At 38.0% G+C, this 21,082-nt stretch overlaps 2 protein-coding genes across 2 annotated transcripts; one reads left to right on the top strand and one right to left on the bottom strand.

Moving 5' to 3' along the window:
* Positions 1 to 8,304: 8,304 nt before the first annotated feature.
* On the bottom strand, positions 8,305 to 8,784 carry LOC148789807 (cytochrome P450 86B1-like). Its single transcript, XM_088893778.1, has one exon. It carries the CDS (start codon positions 8,782 to 8,784, stop codon positions 8,305 to 8,307), a length of 480 nt encoding a protein of 159 aa, XP_088749904.1.
* A 933-nt stretch (positions 8,785 to 9,717) lies between these two features.
* Positions 9,718 to 19,734, top strand: LOC104586698 (ATP synthase subunit epsilon, mitochondrial). The gene is made up of 2 exons (XM_010244010.3): positions 9,718 to 9,984; positions 19,449 to 19,734. The coding sequence occupies exons 1-2, from the start codon at positions 9,789 to 9,791 to the stop codon at positions 19,475 to 19,477; spliced, it is 225 nt and encodes a 74-aa protein (XP_010242312.1). The 5' UTR covers positions 9,718 to 9,788; the 3' UTR covers positions 19,478 to 19,734.
* Positions 19,735 to 21,082: the final 1,348 nt, after the last annotated feature.

Genomic DNA, 21,082 nt, shown 5'->3' with positions numbered 1-21,082 from the left:
TTCCCTTAAGATAGCGTAGTTGTGTGTCTCTAGGAGCATGGATGAAATGGCTTTTTACATTGGCAGCATATTAAATGTCCGAACGAGTCATACAAAGATAAAGAAATTTCCCCAACAATCTTCGAAACACTCCCTTGTCAACTAAAAGCTCTTCATCACTAGTTGAGATTTTATGATTCACATCAATAAGGGTAGAGGTAGGTTTAGCATAAGTTTCCTAATCTCGGTAAGAAGATCTAGCACATATTTTTGTTGAGAAATGAAGACACCTTCTTTAGATCTAGCAACCTGAATGCCTAGAAAATACTGCAACTCCCCCAAATCTTTGATCTAAAATTCGTAGTTAAGGAACTTCTTGAGATCATTGACTTTTTGTGTATCACTGCTAGTAACAACAATATCATCCATAAACAATAAGGAATGTGACAAAAGTATTTCTCCTCTTAATAGAGAGGGTATGATTTTATTAACTCTTAGTATATCCAAACTGAACAAGAGCAACCCTAAACCTGTCAAACCAAGCAGTGGAGATTGCTTCAAACTATAAAGTGACTTATTCGATTTAAACACATTGCCTTGCATCTCATCACCATACATGCTAGGGGGAGAGATATATAATCCTTTATGGTCCATTTGGTTGCTGAGAAAAAGATGGGATGGGAAGCATCTTTAAAGAATATTCTATTTTCCATGTGTTTGTTTTGAAAGAAAAGCTGGGATTGAGAGAGAAAGAGGTGGGACACGGGTTCCCAAAAATCGATACACAGGGTCGCACCAAAATGGTGAGACCCCAGTGGGAAAAGAAAATTTGGCCATTTGTGAGAAAATATTATCAAGAGCACCTTGAAGACAGTCGTGTTCTTCCTACACGCCGTCCAATAGTCATCTCTTTGGCGATTTCTTTTAGCTTAAATCTGGCATCCGTTTGAGATTTTCGTTCTTTTTTGTATTGTTTTTGTCTTTGTTTGTTTTATGAGTTCCCCCTTCATCTCACCGTCGTCTTCTTTCGTTGAGCGAGTTCCCCCTCCAGATCCCAACACCAGATCTAGCATCTCCGGCGCCATCTCACCATCATTCTAGATCTCAACACCAGATCTCTCATTTTAACGTTGGAACTCATCATATCTGGCTTTTTTGTTGTGTTTATAATAGATCTTCCGTTTTTTGTAGTTAGAAACTCTCTAGTGTTATGTTGGGAAACTGATCTTCCGTTTTTTTGTTGTTGGGAACTCATTAATGTTATTTTTTTATTTTTTATTTGTTCCAAATCTACAATAATTGTGATTATATTTAGTTTTTGATTTTTGATTTATTGTTGGGAACTCATTGTTCAAATCTTCCAGTTTGATGTTTGATGTTTATTATTGCTCTGTTTCAAGTCATCTCAGTTTTTTTTTTAAGCTACTGAAGGTTACAACAGTTTTTTTTTTTTCTTTTTTCTATTGACTCTTACTCTGTTAATGATGTTTATTATTGCTCTGTTTCTTATTTTTCTATTGAACACTAATACATATTTAGCTGATTCTTTTCCTTATTGTATTTGTTCGACCCAATTTTTACCATATTCTTTGTTTAGGTATAATTTCTTCTACCATATTAATTTTCTAGTTTTTCTAGTTTTCTTTGTGGAACTGTAAGATAGTTTTTAATGGTTACAGGCATATTGAGATATTAATTTTTTGGTTTTTGGCTGTAGTATATTGATAAGAATTCTAGATTAAGGTGCCAATAACTCGAAATGAAACTGAGAAGAGCAGGAAATATGTATACTTTCTTCTCTAGAAACCAGGATTTTGGTTTCTTCAACCTCACATGTTTCATTGTTCAAATACTATTGTGCCACGTCGTCCCCAAAACAAGTATTTTAAGAATGCATGGATTTGTCAAATTGGGATGGATCTAACAATCCTGTAAAATTTTCTCATCAATCAAACACTAGAAAACAGATTTAGCAGGATAACTGGTCTCAGCAACCAAACACAGGTGACAAAATTGAGAAAAAAAAATTCTCTTTCCATCACATCCTTTCTCATCTCATTCCATCCTTTATCAACAACCAAATGGATTGTTAGTGAGGTCACCTTCAAGAATGCATTCTTAACATCAAATTGATAAATGGGACAATCATAGCTCACTACCAAAGATAAAAGAACTCTTGCAAAAGTCATTTTAGCAACTAGAGAAAAGGTCTTAGTGAAATCTATCCCATATACCTGGGTATATCCCTTGGCAACAAGGTGTGCCTTATATCTCTCAATCAACCCATTAGGATGACACTTGACGGTATAAACCCATTTACACCCAACAGGTTCCTTTCTATATGGCAAGTCAATAATGTCCTACATATTATTTTAATAAAGTGCTTCTATTTCCACCCTTATATCATCCCTCCATTTTGGTTTGGATAGGGCTTCGGTCATTGACTTTCAGATGGGTTAAGAGGAAATGAAGGCTAAAAAGGAATAGTAGGATGGGGGCAACAGGTTGTAAGAAACATGTTTGGAAATACAATGAGTTGTACATTTTTACTTACCTTTTCTCACAACAATGGGAAGGTCAAGGTTTGAAAACAAGGGTGTTGGTGGTAGAAATGTTAAACCTATCATCTCTTTAATAATCGGGAGTATCCAAGACTCAACTGGAGATGTGGGAACAATTTGTGCCTGCCTTTGTTTTTGTCACTGGTACCACCTCTAGAGAATAAGATGAGTGGCAAAAATAGGACTAGTAGGAGGAGGGGGAGGAACAAGAATAGGAGATTTAGAAGGAGAAGAACTCTGCATGGGAATGAGAGTAACTGTGGAAGGCTCAACATAAGACTCAACCAGAGATGGCAAAGGAAGGGATGAAGAAAACGATTTAAGTGGACTCTTCCCCTCAAAATGATGACTATAAAAGGGAACTGACTCTACAGAGGTGACATTCATGGAAACAAGCCAAAAGTCACTAATGGGATCAAAATAACAATACCCTTTTCTGTGTGGAGGTATAACCAAGGTAGATACACTTCTGAGCCTTGGGTTCACACTTATGTCTATTGGAACTAAGAATGTGGACATAACACATATAACCAATTACCCATAGAAAAATAGAAAAAACCTCAACACCAGGAAAGAGGACACCAAAATGAGACTTTAACCCCAATACTCGGGAAGGTATACATATAACAAGATAAGTAGTAGTTAAAAATGCATCACTCCAGAATTGCATAGAAGCATAGGTAGCAAAAAGAATACTCCTCGCAACTTCCACAATACATCTATTTTTCCTCTATGATACTTCATTTTTGCTATAAATTGCTTAAATCGTAGCTATAGGTTTTTGTTTTTAGCTATGGACAACCTAAATCCATAGCTATAGATTTATACTTTTAGTTACAACCAAATTAAACTATAGCAATAGATTCATATTTGTAGCCACGAACATCTCAAAATCATAACTATAGATCCAAATTTTATAGCTATAGACATCTCAAAACTATAACTAAAAAGTGACATTTAGCTACGGTTATGAAATAAACCATAGATATAAAGTCAATTTTGTAGCTATGGATAATTGAAAAATCATAGCTAAAATTGCACATATAAATTGTAGCTATAGCCTATAGGTTAGTTTTAGCTATGGATTCTATTTTCCATAACTATTGCCTATAGCCACCATGGCTGTAGCTACTTTTTTTTTATTGTAACTAGTTCATAGCTATAGACCTATAGCTATGTTTTTTTGCGTTTATAGCTATATGTTTTTCTTGTAGTGTGCTCTGTGAATTGTTGCATGACACATGTCATCATCTTAACGGCCTCAAGATCTACATTCGTAATAGACAAGTGGAATTTCTAGATCTTTTAGTAAATGTGCATGCAAAACCAACTCTCTTTTTTGTTTATAAATAGGGGTCCCGTACAACAAAAAAGACACACTACCATCTTTATGTTATGATACCATTTTATCTTTCTAAACCTTTTTGTTATTCCCTTTCTCCTGCAACCTACTTACATTTTTAGAGCAAAGACCATCATAACCACATTAGCCTTGTACATACTCTCTTGCTTTTTCTCTTACTCTTTAGTCCTTAATTATCAACTTTATTCAAGTTTAGACAAGATGAAGACTTGCTCAAGTATCTCAAGCTAGCAATTTGGTAGGTTTAGAAGTTTCATCAATTAAAATCAAGTTGGGATTCTGGATCAATTGACTATATAAGTGGTAATTAATTTACATTTTCTAGGGTTTTAATATTTCAAATTTTTAAAAATGGTCAATTCCTCTCAAAATCCCTCTCTCTACAACTTTAACTTCTAAGTCAAGAATTTCCTTCTTTGTTGTAGGAGTTTGTTAAGATGGATGATCATTGCTCATTAGAACTTAGTGGATGCAATGTTTCTAAGATTAATCCTTTGTCTATTTAAGGACTTAAAGTTTGATATTTTTGTTGATCATTTAGAATCTTTTGAACAATAGAACTTGAACTTTGATCATGTTGGTTTGTAATAATTTTATTAATTTTAGAGTTAAGATATTAGATGATAATGGTGGTTGAACACTTGATGAACTTTAAGGCCATGTTTGGTTTGAAGGAAAAGGTAGGGAAAGGAAAGGAAATGTAAGGAAATCTATACAAGGTTTGTAAAGGTTTTCCTCCCTTTCCTTTCTTTTCCCTACTTTTTCCTTCAAACAAAACATAGCCTAATAGTTAATTATGTTTGATTTGAATAATTGGTTAATTATCCATGGTGATAATATTCATTTGCGAATTATGATAAATTGACTATACAAATTATAGGTTGGATAATCAATTATGTGTCAATGGTGATAGTCCTTTTCATTTCTAAATTTGATCAATTGTTCATACATAATACAAGTTGGATAAATGGATAATATTTAAGTGTCCATGGTAATCATTTGTAAATTTGATCCATTGATCATATAGATTATAGGTTGGGTAATTATTTAATTCATGATCACTACAGGTAATTAGGTCAGACTAATGGTAATATTCATGTTGGGTAATTATTTAAAATTTGTAGTATATCAGATTGGTGATAATGGGGGGGGGGGGGGGGGGGGGGTAAATGGGTGGATCCTATGGAATTGCAATAATCTTGCACTTAGCCATTGGTACAATGGGGCCCATGGAAAACATTTTTTAAGAGAGTATTGGTTAATTACCTAGGTAAACCATCTTTTGAAAACTCAAATCACATGGATTCTTATGCCTTATTTGGGTAACATTTTGCCCAACTAAACGCTATATTTATGAGTACTTGAGCAATGTTTTCCTAGGAATCATTTGCTCGGGGAAACACGTTACTCGAGTAATGCAAAATATATGAGGCTTTAGTAAATTTGTGCTAGACCAAATTGCTGAATTACATGGTAAATTTGTACCAGATTAGTTTGAATGAAATCAGATTGAATTGGATCATTAGATATTCAATTCAGAACTCTTTCAATTAAATCGATTGAATCTTTACTAAAGAATATCTGAAAAATAATTTGAGTAGTATACGAATGAGGGAAAAATCTGACAAATTTGCATTATATAAATTTTTTATTGAATCAAATTCAAATATACTATGTTCTAATTTACGATCCGATCCAACTATTTGCACTCCTACCAAACAACTGTATCTTACACGTAGGTAAAAGTTTAGGCCTTTGATTCCATAGTTTTGAAGATCTTGATACTAAGAATGGTTATTCCTAGGGGTGAGCATGGGTTAGTTTAGTTTGGTACCATGGCATAACTTGGAATGTAAGGGTCGGTTACATTCTGGCCTTGGCGGTTTCATGGTTTTAGGGTCAACCCGTAGAATTTGTTTGTTCTTTGCTCACCCTTCAAACAAAGTTCTTTCTTTTTTAGGAAAAACTTGATTTTCAATAAATATAATATATGGTATAAAACTTATGTTATCTTTATTAATAAATTATGTAATACAGTATGTAGATTATTATAATATATTAATATATAGCTCAAAACTTATCACTATAATTTAAATTTTGTAAATATTAACTTTTTACATTACTTATTATACACATTCAAATATTAGAATAAAAACAAATGATTAAGGCAGTGTTTGGCATCGGTGTCGTTTTTTGAGAAAACGGTGCCATGTAGGCGTCACATCAGAGAAAATGGTGCTAGGAACAATGGAAGGCCATCTGGTTATGTTTTTCCAAAAAATTGGGACAAAACGACCATCCCTTGGAAATCGAGAAGACATGGTTGGAAGTAATGAGAAAATTGACATTTTCCCAAATTACTTACCCTTGCTACTAACAATGACATGATGAGGTGATTACTTGGCATCTAATGTGGCACAACTTTGAACTGATATGGTGCATCTCAATGCACAACAAAATTTGTTTCTCACCTGTTAAACAAACCCTAACACGGTTTGTTTTCTTCCCATTGCTATTGCTCTCCCAGCCTGCAGCAGACGTCAAACTCATTGCTAGAGGCCGGACTTTTGTTGTTTTTAGCCATTGAAGGCCAAACTTCTTCGTTTTCAAATACTGGAGGTCAGGTTGCTATGTTCAAACCATTTGTCTTTCTCTTTGGAACTGTTGAGGTCAGGCTATTGTTATTGCTCTCCTAGTCAGTAGTAAATTTCGAACTCATCCTTGGAGGCCGGACTTCTTATTGTTTTCACCCACCAGAGGTCAGGCTACTATGTTCAGACCATTTTGTCTTCTCTTTAGAATCGCCAAGGTCAGGCTGCTGTGTTCAGACCATCTGTCGTTTTTAGCTGTTGGAGGCTAGACTTCTTTCCACTGCAGTTTTTAGTCGTCAGAGTTTCTATTATGGTTATTTTTGTATCATCAATTAGAGGACGATAGCATATACACATGAGAAGCACTAGATAATGGGTACTGGGACGGAAAATGGACATGAACCATTGATACCAAATAGAAGGCGGTGCTGTTTTCTTGGAAAACATCTTACCTAGCAACTTTGTTTCCAAACAAAAAAAAAGCAAAAATGGTGCTTACAACATTCCCAACAACGATGCTAAACACCTACTAAATCATTTAAGTAACTTAATGGTCAAGTGAGATCATAACCTTTATAACCATGAATGCCGAGGTTCAAATCTTCACATCCTCAAAAATATTTTAAGATTTATTTCAAGGCAAGTTGGGTTCTAAGACTGATTCCACCAAGGCCAATTAAGACCAGTCATTCGATTGGTTCAGGTAAGATAAACCCTTAACCTGGAAATGGATTGAGTGTAGCCCGATTCCAACAATTTGAAACCAGGGTCCATGTCGGTTCAACGCTAACTACTTATTCCAATCCAACGGGTATCAATAACTTACATATCATGAATTTTCTAAGAATAGAAGATAGAAGAGAGAAGAGGAGGAGAAGAAGAAAAAAAGGGAAATTTTCTAAAATTCACCATGAGTTTTCAACATTTCTCTTAAACTCACCACAACTTTTCAAAATGTCTAAAACTCACTATGTCAGTAAGTTTTTATTTTCCAAAACTCACTTTCCGTTGGTGCACCATTAATGCTTCTTAATAGAGGCTTCCACGCCAGCATAAATAACAATTTTCATGACCAAATTACCCTTAAATGGCAAGTTAGAGGAAAATGGTGCACCGTTATCCAATCTTTATATTATTCGAGTTTTTTTGTCTTTTTCAGTTTTTAATTTTCTGTCTTTTTTTTTGCATTTTTAGTGTTTTGTTATAATTTCCAATGTTTTTTATAATTTTTGTTTTTTACATTTTTCTATTTTTTGCAATTTATAATTTTCTTAAATTTTTTATTATTTATTTGTGATTTATGTGTTTTTCTATAATTTTTGATAATTTGTCTACAATTTTTATTTTCTGATTTTGTTTTTCAATTTCTTTAGTTTCTATAATTTAAAAATATTTTTTTATTTTATTTGCAATTTTTATACATTTTTATATTTTTTATAATTTCTATGTTTTTATGTATTTTATATTTGAAAATATTTTTTAAACCTTTTCTTTTTTTTCCTTAACACCTGGTCTATTTAAATTAGTGATTTAGACATTTTGAAAAGTTGAAAAGTTGTGGAGAGGTTAGAGAAATGCGGAAAACTTATGGTGGACAATTGAAAGAAAAGAGAGCGAAACAGAGAGAGAAGAAGAGAGTTCGCATCTCCACCCCATCGCCTCTCGCCCCACAAACGCCCCACACGCCGAGCGTCCGCCATCTGTCCTTCAACTTCTCTTCGTAATCATCCTCCGCACTCTGGTTATCGTCCAACTACTCCAGCACCCTGAGGAACATGACCCTAGCCTTGGACCAATTGCTGTTTTCTCCCTAAGATCTGATGTAGTTGGAGAGAATTGAGTTTGCTTCGCTTTCTATACCCTTGAGTAACTGCTCTTTCTCGTGCAAGATAAGATCCACAATGCAGCCATCCGCCGTTTCCCATGCCTTAGCTAACTTCCTCTCTGGCCCAACCCTCAACCATTGCAGCAGTCTCCACAGAGGCTTTGGCGTCGAAAGCCTGAAAAGTATGGCTTCTTGATCATCATCAATGGCCTGCGAAAGCACGTCGGAAGGGAAATCTTTATAAAGACCCCCCAAATCTTTGCCGGAGATGGTAATGTTAATGACGTCGAAGGTGAACCGCATGATCAGTTCATGCAAATCAAGGGTAGAGACTTCCCTGGCCGCACGAGCTAGCAGGGGTAGAAGCTTCTCGTCGACCACCTTTTGGAGCGTGTCATTGACGAATCTTCGGAACTGGATCGTACTGAAGATGGATTTTGCAGTCGTCTTCTTGAACAAATCCATGTTCAGCTCTTCAAATCTCGCCCTCGTCAATGGCTCCGAGAAATCGACGCCATCAAAAGGGATTCGATCTCGACGCGGACTTGGTGCTAGCTGCTCAGTGCTCGCTTGGAGCGTTTGCACTCCCAACAGAGCTTTCCTAGAGCTTTGTTGTCCTTGCTGATGTCCTTCTTATACTTCTTCTTGATCAACTTGATGAAGTAGTTCATCACTCTATGGTCGAAGTCTTCTCCTCCCAAGTGGGTGTCTCCGCTGGTAGCGAGCACCTTGAATACACCATTGTCGATTGTCGTCAAGATGCTGGCATCGAAGGAGAATATCTGGTCAAGCTGAGCTCATCGGAGCAGTCGCCGCTGCCGGAGAAGGAGAGCTCGAGTGAGGGAAGAAGAACGGAGTCAGGGGAGGCCAGTTCAAGCATGCGGAAATATAGAAATAAGTAAATGGGGGGTTTTGATTCGGTTTTGGGCTAACACGCGGGAATGCCGATCACGTGTGAAAGGACAGATGGTGGACACTCGGCGTGTGAGGCGAGAGGCGGTGGGGCGGAGATGCGAACTCTCTTCTTCTCTCTGTTTCGCTCTCTTTTCTTTCAATTGTCTAAATCACCATAAGTTTTTCGCATTTTTCTTAAATTCTTCACAATTTTTTAAAATGTCTAAAATTCATCATATCACTAACTTAACGTTAAATAGAATAACAGGTATTAATATATTATTATTTTAATAAAAAAGTTTTAAAAATATTTTTAAATATAAAATACATAAAAATATAAAATTACAAAAAATATAAAAAATTATAAAAATTTCAAATAAAATAAAAAATTATTTTATAGAATTTGAAAAACAAAATCAAAAAATAAAATTGTAGAAAAAATATAAAAAATTATAAAAAACAAATAAATCGCAAATAAATGACAAAAATACAGGAGAGCGAACGAGAGAGAGAGAGAGATTTTATTTCAAGATAGAGAGAGAGAGAGAGAGAGAGAGAGAGCGAAAGAGGGAGAAATGGCGTCGGCGGCGGGATCAAGTGCGGCGGTGCCGTTCTGGAGAGCAGCGGGTATGACGTACATTACGTACTCAAACATCTGCGCGTCACTAGTACGTAACTGCCTGAAAGAGCCATACAAGACAGAAGCTCTTACCCGGGAGAAGGTGCATTTCGCCGTTTCCAAGTGGGCCGACGGCAAACCCCAGAAACCCAGTAAGATCCATTCTCACTTTCTTCTTCAAATCCCTTCTTTTCCTCATCTTTTCTGGATTCTTGTGTAGTGTGTATTCGGAATGAAATCTAATGTTCTGTTTGTGGATCTCTCTATTAGTTTTACCCGAGATCGTTTTGAAAATCTCATGCTGTCTGAATTGCGAGATTCCTGATTGTGTCGATGGGCTCTGATTTTCTTGTTTTCAATGGTTTTATGTGGTCTTTCCAGTTGATGGCATTATGCAGAGATTGCTTTTCTTAGCATACTGATTAAACTTGGAACGAGTTTATAGTAAACTATTGAGGGGTTTGAATTAGCTGAATTGCTCTTCTGTTATTATGATATTGTGGCATATTTCTGGTGAAAGGAGTGATTCTACTCTGTGTATTGGTCGCGGAAAAATTATTGTCTGAGATAGGATGCAAATTTATAGGAACTTCCTGTAGATTGTCTGAGCCTATTTATGTATGAAAGGAAATTCCAGTCAAATTTGTGAGGTTCCGAAGTTCTTTGGATTTGACTCATAGATGCAAGAAAGTATCTTTTAGCAAGAAATCTAAGTAAAATTGGGTTCCAAAGTTCTAGTTGTCGAAGGCTTCTCTTAAATAAGTGGTGGGGGTTCTATGTGTACAATTCTAACTCTTCTCTTTCATATTTCTTTTATCTTTTTAGTAAATATGCGTTTTCCTTTAGTTGATTCCAACCTGCATGAATCCTTCCAAGATCTTGAAATGGTGCTTCCTTGCGGGCTTATACCAACAGAATGGTGTCAGAGCTTGTAAATGCACTTCGTTATGTTTTCTGACTTGCCCAATTTTGTTTTGAAAAAGGACAATCAGCATTTCCTCTTCAAACAAAAATTGTCTATGCCACATATATGCCATCCTAATTTTGCCTCCCCTCTCTTTAAAAATAAACAAAATGCGAACTTTATCTGTTTTGAAAAAGGTTCTGTGTGTATTATTGTTGCCCATGTCTATTGACCGCAATTTTGTTATTGTTGGCTATCTAAAAAATTGAAGGAGATTGAGAGTAAAACTTCTGTGGTCAACATTTTCTCATAAAGTGCTGACACCTGAACATGCCATCTGACAAAAGTTCATGTGCATAAAAGTGCAAAAGTATCAGTAATTGGACAACAACCCCGAATGGGATTCAACTAACATAAAAATACTATTAGATGGGAACTGTCTCCAAATGTGATCCTAGTAGCAACTTGGTAAAGAATTTAAATTGAGGCTGATAAAAAGAAAAAACTGTAAAGAAGGATTATTTTCTAGGCCTTGTCCAATTCTTTTTGTTTTATAGTTATGGCCCATGTGGCCACACTGTCGAAGTGCCTATGTCCTTCAAAAACATCTCAAAGAATTGGTCAGCAAATTTGAATTGCCATTACCATATGTTTTATTTAACGTTCTCATTATTAGTTTTCAAACTGCTATGGAGATTGACTATTTTTTTTTTGAAGCTGTTGTTACCATGTTTTATTCAATGTAGTCATTATTGGTTGTCAAACAACTATGAATATCAACTTAAGGGATAAAATCACTATTGTGAGTCATGAAGTGGCTTCCAATAAGGAAATAGAGCAAAATACAGTGAAGCGAGCATTAAATAGATAAACGTTTGTTTAAGTTTTAAGGTTGATGATGTGGATTGGAAGGAGTTTCAATACACAAAATGGATGAAAGCGCACAATAAAGATCATATCCAAAATTGAAGTCCATGGTTCAAAGGGCTGAGTTCTTGGTTTGTCAATGAAGAAGACTCTATTTTTGTTGAAGATATAGAATAGGCAAGTCCTTTTTTTAACGGGGGATAGTAAAAAGCAGTTAGGTCCTCAGGAACTGAGGAATTTATAAAAACTTGAAAGGTTCTTTCTGTCAGATTTATTTTAGAACAGAGAATTTTTAGTCAAATTTGTAAATTTCTAAAGTTCTGGGGACTAGCTCTAGAATTTGACTATAGATCTATACTTTCTTGGTTCCATCGAGTATAGGAAGTTGAAGTATGACGTTCAGTAGAGTAGAGTTGTAAAGTAAGATTGATTCTGAAATTCTAATTACGAAAGGTTTATCTATTGTGGGAGCTCCATATGGAACCCTTGTGTCATATAACTCTAAGTCTCTAACTCTTATTCATATTTCTCAACTTCTTTGTTAATTGGTTTTATTCATATGTATTTTATTGTTTAGGAGTTTTATCCAGGTATTGCCATGCATGCATCCTTCCAAGATCCTAGGCTAGCACATTCTTACACCAATAGAATGAGAAAATGTTGGCCATCAAAATTCCTTTCTCAATCTCATTCCATTTTTTAAACAAATAACCATTAATACCATTCTGTTGGTACAAGAAAGTGTCAGCCTAGGAGCTTGGAAAGATGTGGACATGGACTTTTTTACCCTGTTCTTGGGTCTTTACAGCCCACTTTGGTCTCCCATGGAGCTCCCAACATGTGTCACGTGTATGTCTTGAACGACGGCAGTGGGTGCAGAACAACTTATCCTTATCATCGGCTTTCCTAGAATCATTTTTCTTTCCCATATTATTTCCACCCATGGCAGCTAATGCTACCTGTCCCCCCCCAACATGTGCCACGTGTATGTCTTGAACGACTGCAGGTGCACAAGACCAGTCCTCACACCAGTACTACTTCTAATAGTCACAATTAAGGCACAAAACTCCACACACTGCTTCTGAAAACATGTAAACACTACTGAAGGGCTACTTGCAGCAAATAAACAGTCCAGAAAGAAGAAGTATACTGCTGTAAACTCCACACTTCACATACCAATTTAAAAACAGTACATACCTGGACAAAGGGGATCACACACCCCTGTACGAAGGTACAAAAACACAACTAGGCCTTCACAGCATCAGCCAAAGGTAGAAAAGGAAGCTTCACAGCATCGGCCTCCTCCAACTAGGGTTACCTTGGTGCTATGACCAAGGAAGGACCCAGAAGAAGCGACAAAAGGTATTTCTGATCAGTCCAATTAGATTTTTTTTTTTTCACAGTCCAAGAAATCTGACGCCTGGGTTGAATGGATACTTCTCAGCAGAAAACACAACTCCTATTGCCCAGAGTTGTGCTTTGATACCATGTAATCTTACAAGAAAAGGAAGAAGAGAGAGGAGAGAAGAAAGGAGAAGAAAAGAGGAAGAAAAAAATATGTGAAAGTTAAAAGTATTGTGCTGGCGGCGCTCGGCATCTATTTTATCTTAATGTGTTATAACAAAATAAAGAATAAAGAAATTACAAGTAGGTCCCTGGCGGCACACCTAAAAAGAAAGAAAGAACATGCTGACAGCATTCTAACAGCAGAAATAAAAAACTTAAATCTAACAACATGTAATAAGGGAGATAAGACAGTTGATGGGGGAGTTGGAGGCTACTTTTACTTGGGTACAAAGATCAGAAAGCTGATCTTGGGTACAACAATGGCGTGCATCCCCAAGTCAAACGCCTTAATCCTTGCAGCAGTACCTTTCAGGAAATTATCTTGGGTCAAACTACAGGCCTACAGAGACCGGATTCTCTGTTACAATTGTGATGAGAAGTTTGGTCCAGGCCACAAGTGTAAGGCCCAACAACTGTTTTTACTGCAAATGTAACTGAAGATGGGTTAAGCCCACCTCAGATATCCTTACATGCCCTTACAAGCCTTACATCATTCTAAACTATGATGGTTTTGGTATTGATAGACGGTGGAAGTATACTTGATTTTGTGACTCAACTCACAGCCAAACAAGTGGGCCTAGTCATCCAAGATGTTACCCTACTTGCTGTCCACGTGGCAAGTGGCAACCAGATCTGGTGTGACAGTGTGTGCAAACATTTATCCCTCAAGCTACAAGGACAGTCTTCATAGTTGATCTACATCCACTGGACTTCAGTGAAGCTAATTAGGTTTTAGGGGTCTAGTGGCTAAAGCAGTTAGCACCCATGATTTATGACTGGTCACAACTGACCATGGACTTCTGTATAAACGATGTAGCATACCTATTGGAGGGCTTGGTAGCAGGGGCTCCACAACTTGAAGGGTGGAAGACATTACTCAAGAGTCATGCTAAGGGGGTAACCAGCATATTTTTATGCACCTGGGCTTGGACCCAGCCAGCCCCTTTCTCACAACAGCCACTGATTAAGCAATCAATCAAGAGGCCCATCAAGCTCTTGCAATCCTATTCAGATATTTTTGAAGAGTCCAAGGAGTTAGCACCATCTTGGCCCATGGATCACTGTATTGAAATAATGCCAAGAGCACCACCAACCAATGTTAAGCCGTATCATTACTAATATTTTCAAAGAGAAGAAATGGAGATGATTGTATAGGAGTTACTGGACAAGAAATTCATCCAACCCAACTCCAGTCCATATTCAGCGCCAGTACTCCTAGTAAAAAAAGACAGATCATGGAGATTCTGTGTTGATTACCAGGCTCTAACCCAGAGTGTGGTTAAAGACCATTTCTCAATACTTCTCATTGATGAGTTTATGGATGATTTGCAAGCTGCCATAGTATTCTTTAAACTTGATTTGAGGTCAAGTTATGATCAAATAAGAATGCACACAGCTGATGTGCCCAAACCAGCCTTCCAAACACATGACGAACATTTTGAATTCCTTGTTCATGCCGTTTGGCTTGACAAATGTGCCATCCACATTCCGGGCCATCATGAATGAAGTATTTCGACCTCACTTGTATTGCTTTGTTTTTGTTTTTTCGATGGTATACATGTCTACAGTGCAGATTGGGCCTCCCATTTGCAACATCTATCCATCACATTGGTCTTACTACACCAACACAAATTATTCTCTAAGGAATCAAAAGTGTGTATTTGGGCCACGTAGTGGGGGCGGGTCAGGTCATGACACCCTAACAAATTCAAGTGCATCAGACAATGGTCCACTCCTATATCTTTGAAGGCACTTAGGGGGTTTTTGGGCTTTACAGGATACCATAGATGGTTGATTCCTCAATATGGGCTCCTAGCAGCACCCCTTACACAATTGTTGCACAATAATAGCTTCCAATGGTCTCTCCCAGGCCCAACGGGCTTTTGAAGAATTAAAACATGCAGTGTCTACACCATTAACACTTTGTCTTTCCAATTTCTCAAAGCAGTTTGTCTTGGAATTGACACATCAGGGGGTGGTCTTGGGGCAGTGTTAATGCAAGACGGAAAACCCTTGGCTTATTTCAGTAAGTTTCTCTCCCCACATGCCCAGCCTCAGTCAGCTTATGAGAAGGAACTCATGGTTGTGGTTTTATCAGTGCAAAAGTGTTGAGCCTACCTTCTAGGCCATCAATTCATTATACGTACAAATCACAAGATTCTGAAATTTTTGTTGGAGCAAAAAATCCATACACCAGAGCAACAACGTTGGGCCCATAAACTGCTGGGGGGTGATTATATATTTGAATACTAACCTGGTGTGGTTAACATGGGTGGCCGGCGCACTCTCATGCATTGCTGAGTTTGCCCAGCTTGCCATGTGCATACCAGATTATCCATTGCTTGACAGTCTTAAGAAGGAAGCCCAAGAAGACCCGGTTCTCAGCAGGATCCATGAGAAGTGGGCTCAAGACCTATCTTCAGTCCCAGGCTATTCAGTCATTAACTCCCCTTTTTATAAAGGTGGGCTAGTTATTTTGGCCACGTCAGCGTATTTGCATGACATCCTCACTCTCTTCCATAGCTTGCTCTGGGGTCTTCAAAACATTTAAAAGATTGGCAACCCATTACTGCCGGGCTGGCACTTGGCATGCAGCGGATATTAGGGACTTTGTTACATCCTACCACGTCTATTGATTTTATCACTGAGTTACTTGTATCAAAAGGGAAATTTGTTCTCTTTATGGTCATGGACCAACTCTTAAACTATGGCTATTTCATCATCTTCATCCACCCATATATGACAATTGACAACCATGGTAGCTGAACCATTTGTGAGCAAAATCACATGACTTCATAGCACACTCAAAGCAATTGTTTCAGATAGTGACCCTGCATTCCCAAGTAACTTTTCGAAGGAGTACTTTAAACTTCAGGGGTCTGAGCTGATTCACTGTACGAGCTACCACCCTCAATTGGATGGTCAAACTGAGGTGTAATAGGTGCATTGAGACTTACCTCCTCTTTCCACGTCACAGCTGGCATGTCTCCATTTTGGGCCCTCAATGGCTGTGATCCACCACCAATCCTACCATATGAAAGGGGATCTTCTGTCAATGCAACAGTAGATGAATGGCTAGCATCCAGAGATTATCTTCTTAGGGAGCTTAAGGCCCATTTGGTGCGGGCCCGACAGCTTATGAAACAGCATTATGACAAGAAGCATAGGCCCATTGAGTTTCAAGTGGGAGACGCTGCCTACCTGAAGCTGCTGCAACCATACAAGCAATCTTCAGTGGTCCTTTGGTCTTGCCGTAAGTTTTCATGTTTCTATGGCCCTTTTTAGTTCCTACAGTGCATCGGGCCTTTGGCATACAAGCTAGACCTCCCAGCCAACTCACATCTTCACCTGGTTTTCCATGTGTCATTCCTTAAGAAGGCAGTGAGTCCACCTAGTGTGCCTTCTCCCATGCTGCCTGACTTTACTGAAGATGGATGGATCCACTTGCAACCTAAGTCGGTGTTGGATTACTGCTGGGTGAAGAATGGGCGACTTTCACTAAAGAGACCTTAGTGAATTGGGTGCGCTTTCCAGCAGAAGAAGCTACTTGGGAACCATGTCAGGCCTTAGACAGCAGTTCTCTTAGCTGGGCCTTGAGGATGAGTGCCATCCTAAGATGGGGGGAGATGTTAGGGATGGAAAAGATCAGCCAGGGAAAATGAAGATTTATTCTAGAAGAAGATGGAGAAGGCCATGTCAGCATAACGGCCTGACTAGCCAAGTTGGCAAGTTGTGAATGAATTAGTTAGTCAAGTTGCAAAGCTGATATGAATAGGTTACAGTGGTTACATGTAGTTGAGCAAATGTATAAAAGAAGGATTGTATTCTGAATTGAAATAAGGAAACATTTGTGTCATTTCTCTCATTCTCACTTCTCTGTTCTTGGAGGAGGAAGCTCCACCTTGAGGAGCATGAGTTGGGAAGATTCCCAACAGATTCACAATCAGTCATATCCTGGACCAAACAAGTCAATTCAGCATGGAACTATAGACATTTCAGATAAGCTGACCTCCTAGGAAAGAGAATTAATTCTAAGTTCGGCCGGGTGAGAAGAACTGCAAACAGGATGGCAGATATATTAGCAAAAGCTGCAAAACAGGGGAGTTGACAGACCTCTTTTATTCTGGACCCAAATGTAATCTGATATAACTAAGGCTGGTGGGAATATTCCAACAGTTGTACTACAAAAAAGGGCAGCCCAGTGTGCATGAGGCTCCCCCCAAATGCAGGGTCTGGGGAGGGGCAGATGTAAACAGCCTTACCCCTGCACATACAGAGAGGCTGTTTCCAAGATTTGAACCTGGTCACCCAGGTTGCAATGGAGCAACCCAACTGTTGCACCAAGGCCCACCCTCTTGTACTAAACCTCCGTTTTAATTAATTAATGAATTTTCTGTGCTGGTCAAAAATAAAAAAAAAGAAGAATGTATCCTAATCAATCCAACTTCAGCTTCAGCCATTAGGGAGCTTACAACCTCCTTAATTTCACTAAAAGACAACGTAGCAAGTTGTTCAGTTCAGCCATTTCATCTGTTAACAAGTGGCCCCTTAATTTTGTCTTTTCTGTTAACAAAGCCCTTCTGGTTTTGTGGTCAAAGGGGATATAAGTTATTAGGTAAACCTGAGGGGTGGTTTAAGTAATTTACCTGTTTAAATATCTTGTGGAGTATGTTGTAGTTTATTGCTTGGAAAATGGTGGTAGAGAAATAGGGGTGGGAAATGGTAGAAGTACATTTGGTACATGGTTGTGCTGTTTGCTAAGAATCAAAAAAGCATATTATTTGTTTATGCATGGATTTAAACTGAAGATAATTCACTGGGTTAAGACATTGGAGATCTTTATCGACTATTTTGTGGATGACTTTCTAGAGGGTGGGGAGGAATATTAGCATCATCTACATTAAAGGTGTCAGTGCAAGAAGTGTGGGCTACTTCCAGCTACAACAAAATTGAATTGAACTTTAGTGGTCTGCAATCCTGACCCCTATGCTATAGGGGGAGTCTTTAGAGATGGCAAGGGAGTGATAATGACTCTACTCTGGTTCAATAGGGGTAGCAGAATTGTTGACAGTGGAAGTGTCAGCTCTCCATCAAAGTTAGTATGTGCTGGATAGTAAACAATAGCGAGGGTCCTTAATCAGACAGGTGATAAGGGAAATTAGGAGGCTAGCGAAAGAGGTTGAGAGTTGAGGCCACTTTTAAGTGGGTCAACAGGTGAGCAAATGCACTGACAGATGCTTTAGCAAAGCAAGGGGTGACAAAGGAGCAATTATTTTAGGACAATTTGTACTCATAAGATATATGTGGGGGTTGGCTTGGGCTATGAGCCATGTACCATTTAATTTTCTCAATTAATTCAAGTTTATTAGCGATTAAGCTATCAGAGATGGTTACGAGGAGAAGCAGAGTATTTCATGGGCACCAAGGTTTAGGTGCATCCTTAATGACTGAGGGATGCAAAAGATTAAAGAAAACATTCCTAAACTACAGTAGAGGGAACACAATTTGGATTTGGGAACCTGATGGAATCTTCACAGTTCAAGTTCACTCTATTTTAAGGTGGCTACAATTAACAACTTGAGTAGACGATTTTTCATCAAGGCAGATTTGGAGTCAGTGTGGCATTCATGGTGTATGTGGAAACTCATAGGAACTGCTTATCAATGCAGCAGCTTATGTGTAGAGGAATGCAAATGGATACATAATGTTGAATGTGTGGAGTGGTTGAGGAAAAAGCACAGCTATTTTATGGAAAGCAGATACTACCATTTGGTGGTGTTTATCAATTCAAAAGGAGTTCAGGGAAGTGTCATATGCAGATCTTTTGAATCACAACCTTTTATGGATAGTACGGTGAGAACTAATTTTTTCTCAGTACTTGAGCATATGTGGTCTCTCAATGTATGGTCTTGTGCACATGGGTTCATTTTATACAAAATTACACTTTTTGGATGAAATATACCATATCAATTAATAAAAGCATTACCTATAGCTATAGTTTTGCCTATGTTTTTTAGTTTTTAAGTGATTCTTTTAAACAATACTAGCATTATGGGCCTTGTCCATATGTCAATTGAATGATCCTTTTTTCTTTTCCTTCATTGGCAGCATATGCACTATGTGAATACCATTATAATGCATGTACACCTCTGTTTAATGTATGCATGTTCTATTCTATTATTCTTGGTACTTCTATATATAGTCTATGATTTAATTGTGTTCTACCATTTGTTTGATACAATAGTTCCGTTATTAATCCTTTCGTGTGGTTTTCATTAGCTATTCGTTCAGATACACCTGAAGAATGAGCGGAGGCAGCTGGTGGCTCAACTGTTTGCTGGAGTGGAGGGTTGTGTGTCTGCCTCAATGGGGCTTCCTGTTTCTATTAGAACACTGAGTTTATTCTTCTTTTGGTAAGATTTTATGTTCCCAGACAATGGTGGCATTTCTTTTTTGGTTGTTCAAGTGGGAATACACTGTAATAAGGTAACTGCAATTATCATACTTGGAATTAATCAATATTTTCTCATTATCCAATGAAATGTGGATGAATTGTTTAGGGGCTTGGACCATTTCGCAGGAGAAAGCATGGTTTTGGTGTGACTCATATGCACAAATTAGTATTATGTAACTTGTAACTTGTAAATTGGGCCGTGCTGCCTGCGGTCCGGCTCAATGGTCCATGGGCCATGCCATGGCCCAGCACGATTGTATGGGCCGATGGGCTGTGCTGGACTTGGAGTTTCAGGTCAGCGGGTCGGGTCGGCATGGCTTGTACTATCGTGCCATGCCACTAGTGGCCCATGGGCTGGCACGGCTTGACACGACCCATATATATATATTATATATATATAATATAATAATATAAAGTATATAATATATTAATAAAATAAACAAGTTTTTTCAATTTTATTATACTAATTTATTTAATTATTGTATATATAAGCAATTGTATACATCAAAATTCATATAAAATTAAAATTTTAAGTTTTTTTTAAAATAAATAACTTTGGCCTGGTCCACGGCTTGACCTGACCCAAGGCTTGGCCATGGATCAGCCTGGCCCGGCATGGGCCTGTATGGGCTTGGGCCATGGGCCGTGCCAGCCTGACCCCCAAAATATCCCAAAGGAGAGAGGCACGGCTCAGGATGGCCCGGTCCGCATGTGGGCCTTGCCGTGCCGGCCCGTTTGCACCTCTATCCTGATTCTTGAGGCGGTCCAGGGCTTGCCCTAGTCATCATAAGCCTCTAGCAAGGATCAACCTTGTGGTGTGTTCCTTGGTATTAGTTATGAGCTGCGACTTCTGAATGCAAGGGCAATCACTTTTTTCAACAAATTAAGGAATATTTCGAATGTCATGATTCAGGATCCTATCCAACATTGAAAACCTGGAGAAGAGGAAGGGGTGAGGGTAATCAGAGGTTGCCCATGGTTGCCAGCTTTGTATTAATCTTCTACATGCAAGTTTAGTTTCTTGGGTTTTCAGTGTTTTCCATCTCACAGGAGAATATCTAGGTATTTATGCTACGACTCGTGTAAATATTTTGGATGAGTAGGAGTGGAGTGGTCCAGACACAACCCTCTTGTCTTGTGTATAACCCGCTATAAATGGAATTTACTATCAATAGTATACGTTGCTATTAATGGTTCCCAAGACTAAGCCTGCTATTAGTGGAAAATCTAAAGTAAAATCATATACCACTAGCAATTAACCCGTCCAAATAAAAATTGAGCAAAAATTTGATGTACTAGAGGTCGGTTTAATCAGTTCTGAAATCGAATTGAAATTCTTCTGTTTTTTAGCCCAAGTTAAAAAAAGACACTTATCAGTTTTCACATGCACCAAACCATCCAAAAACAATGTCTGATGTAATATTAGCAAGTTTTCTTTTTTTAGTAAAATATTATTAAT

The sequence above is a fragment of the Nelumbo nucifera genome, chromosome 8 (assembly GCF_055504915.1).
Source record: "Nelumbo nucifera cultivar China Antique chromosome 8, China Antique-T2T, whole genome shotgun sequence".
NCBI classification, from domain to species: Eukaryota; Viridiplantae; Streptophyta; class Magnoliopsida; order Proteales; family Nelumbonaceae; genus Nelumbo; species Nelumbo nucifera.
The sequence above is the reverse complement of the archived record's forward strand: the minus strand, read 5'-3'. Positions and strand labels throughout refer to the sequence as shown.

Excerpts from the sequence above, each read along its gene's own strand:
- LOC148789807 (XM_088893778.1), bottom strand. The coding sequence starts at position 8,784 with ATGGATTTGTTCAAGAAGACGACTGCAAAATCCATCTTCAGTACGATC.
- LOC104586698 (XM_010244010.3), top strand. The coding sequence starts at position 9,789 with ATGGCGTCGGCGGCGGGATCAAGTGCGGCGGTGCCGTTCTGGAGAGCA. Across the intron at positions 9,985-19,448 it reads CGGCAAACCCCAGAAACCCA|CTATTCGTTCAGATACACCT; the intron begins GTAAGATCCATT and ends GGTTTTCATTAG.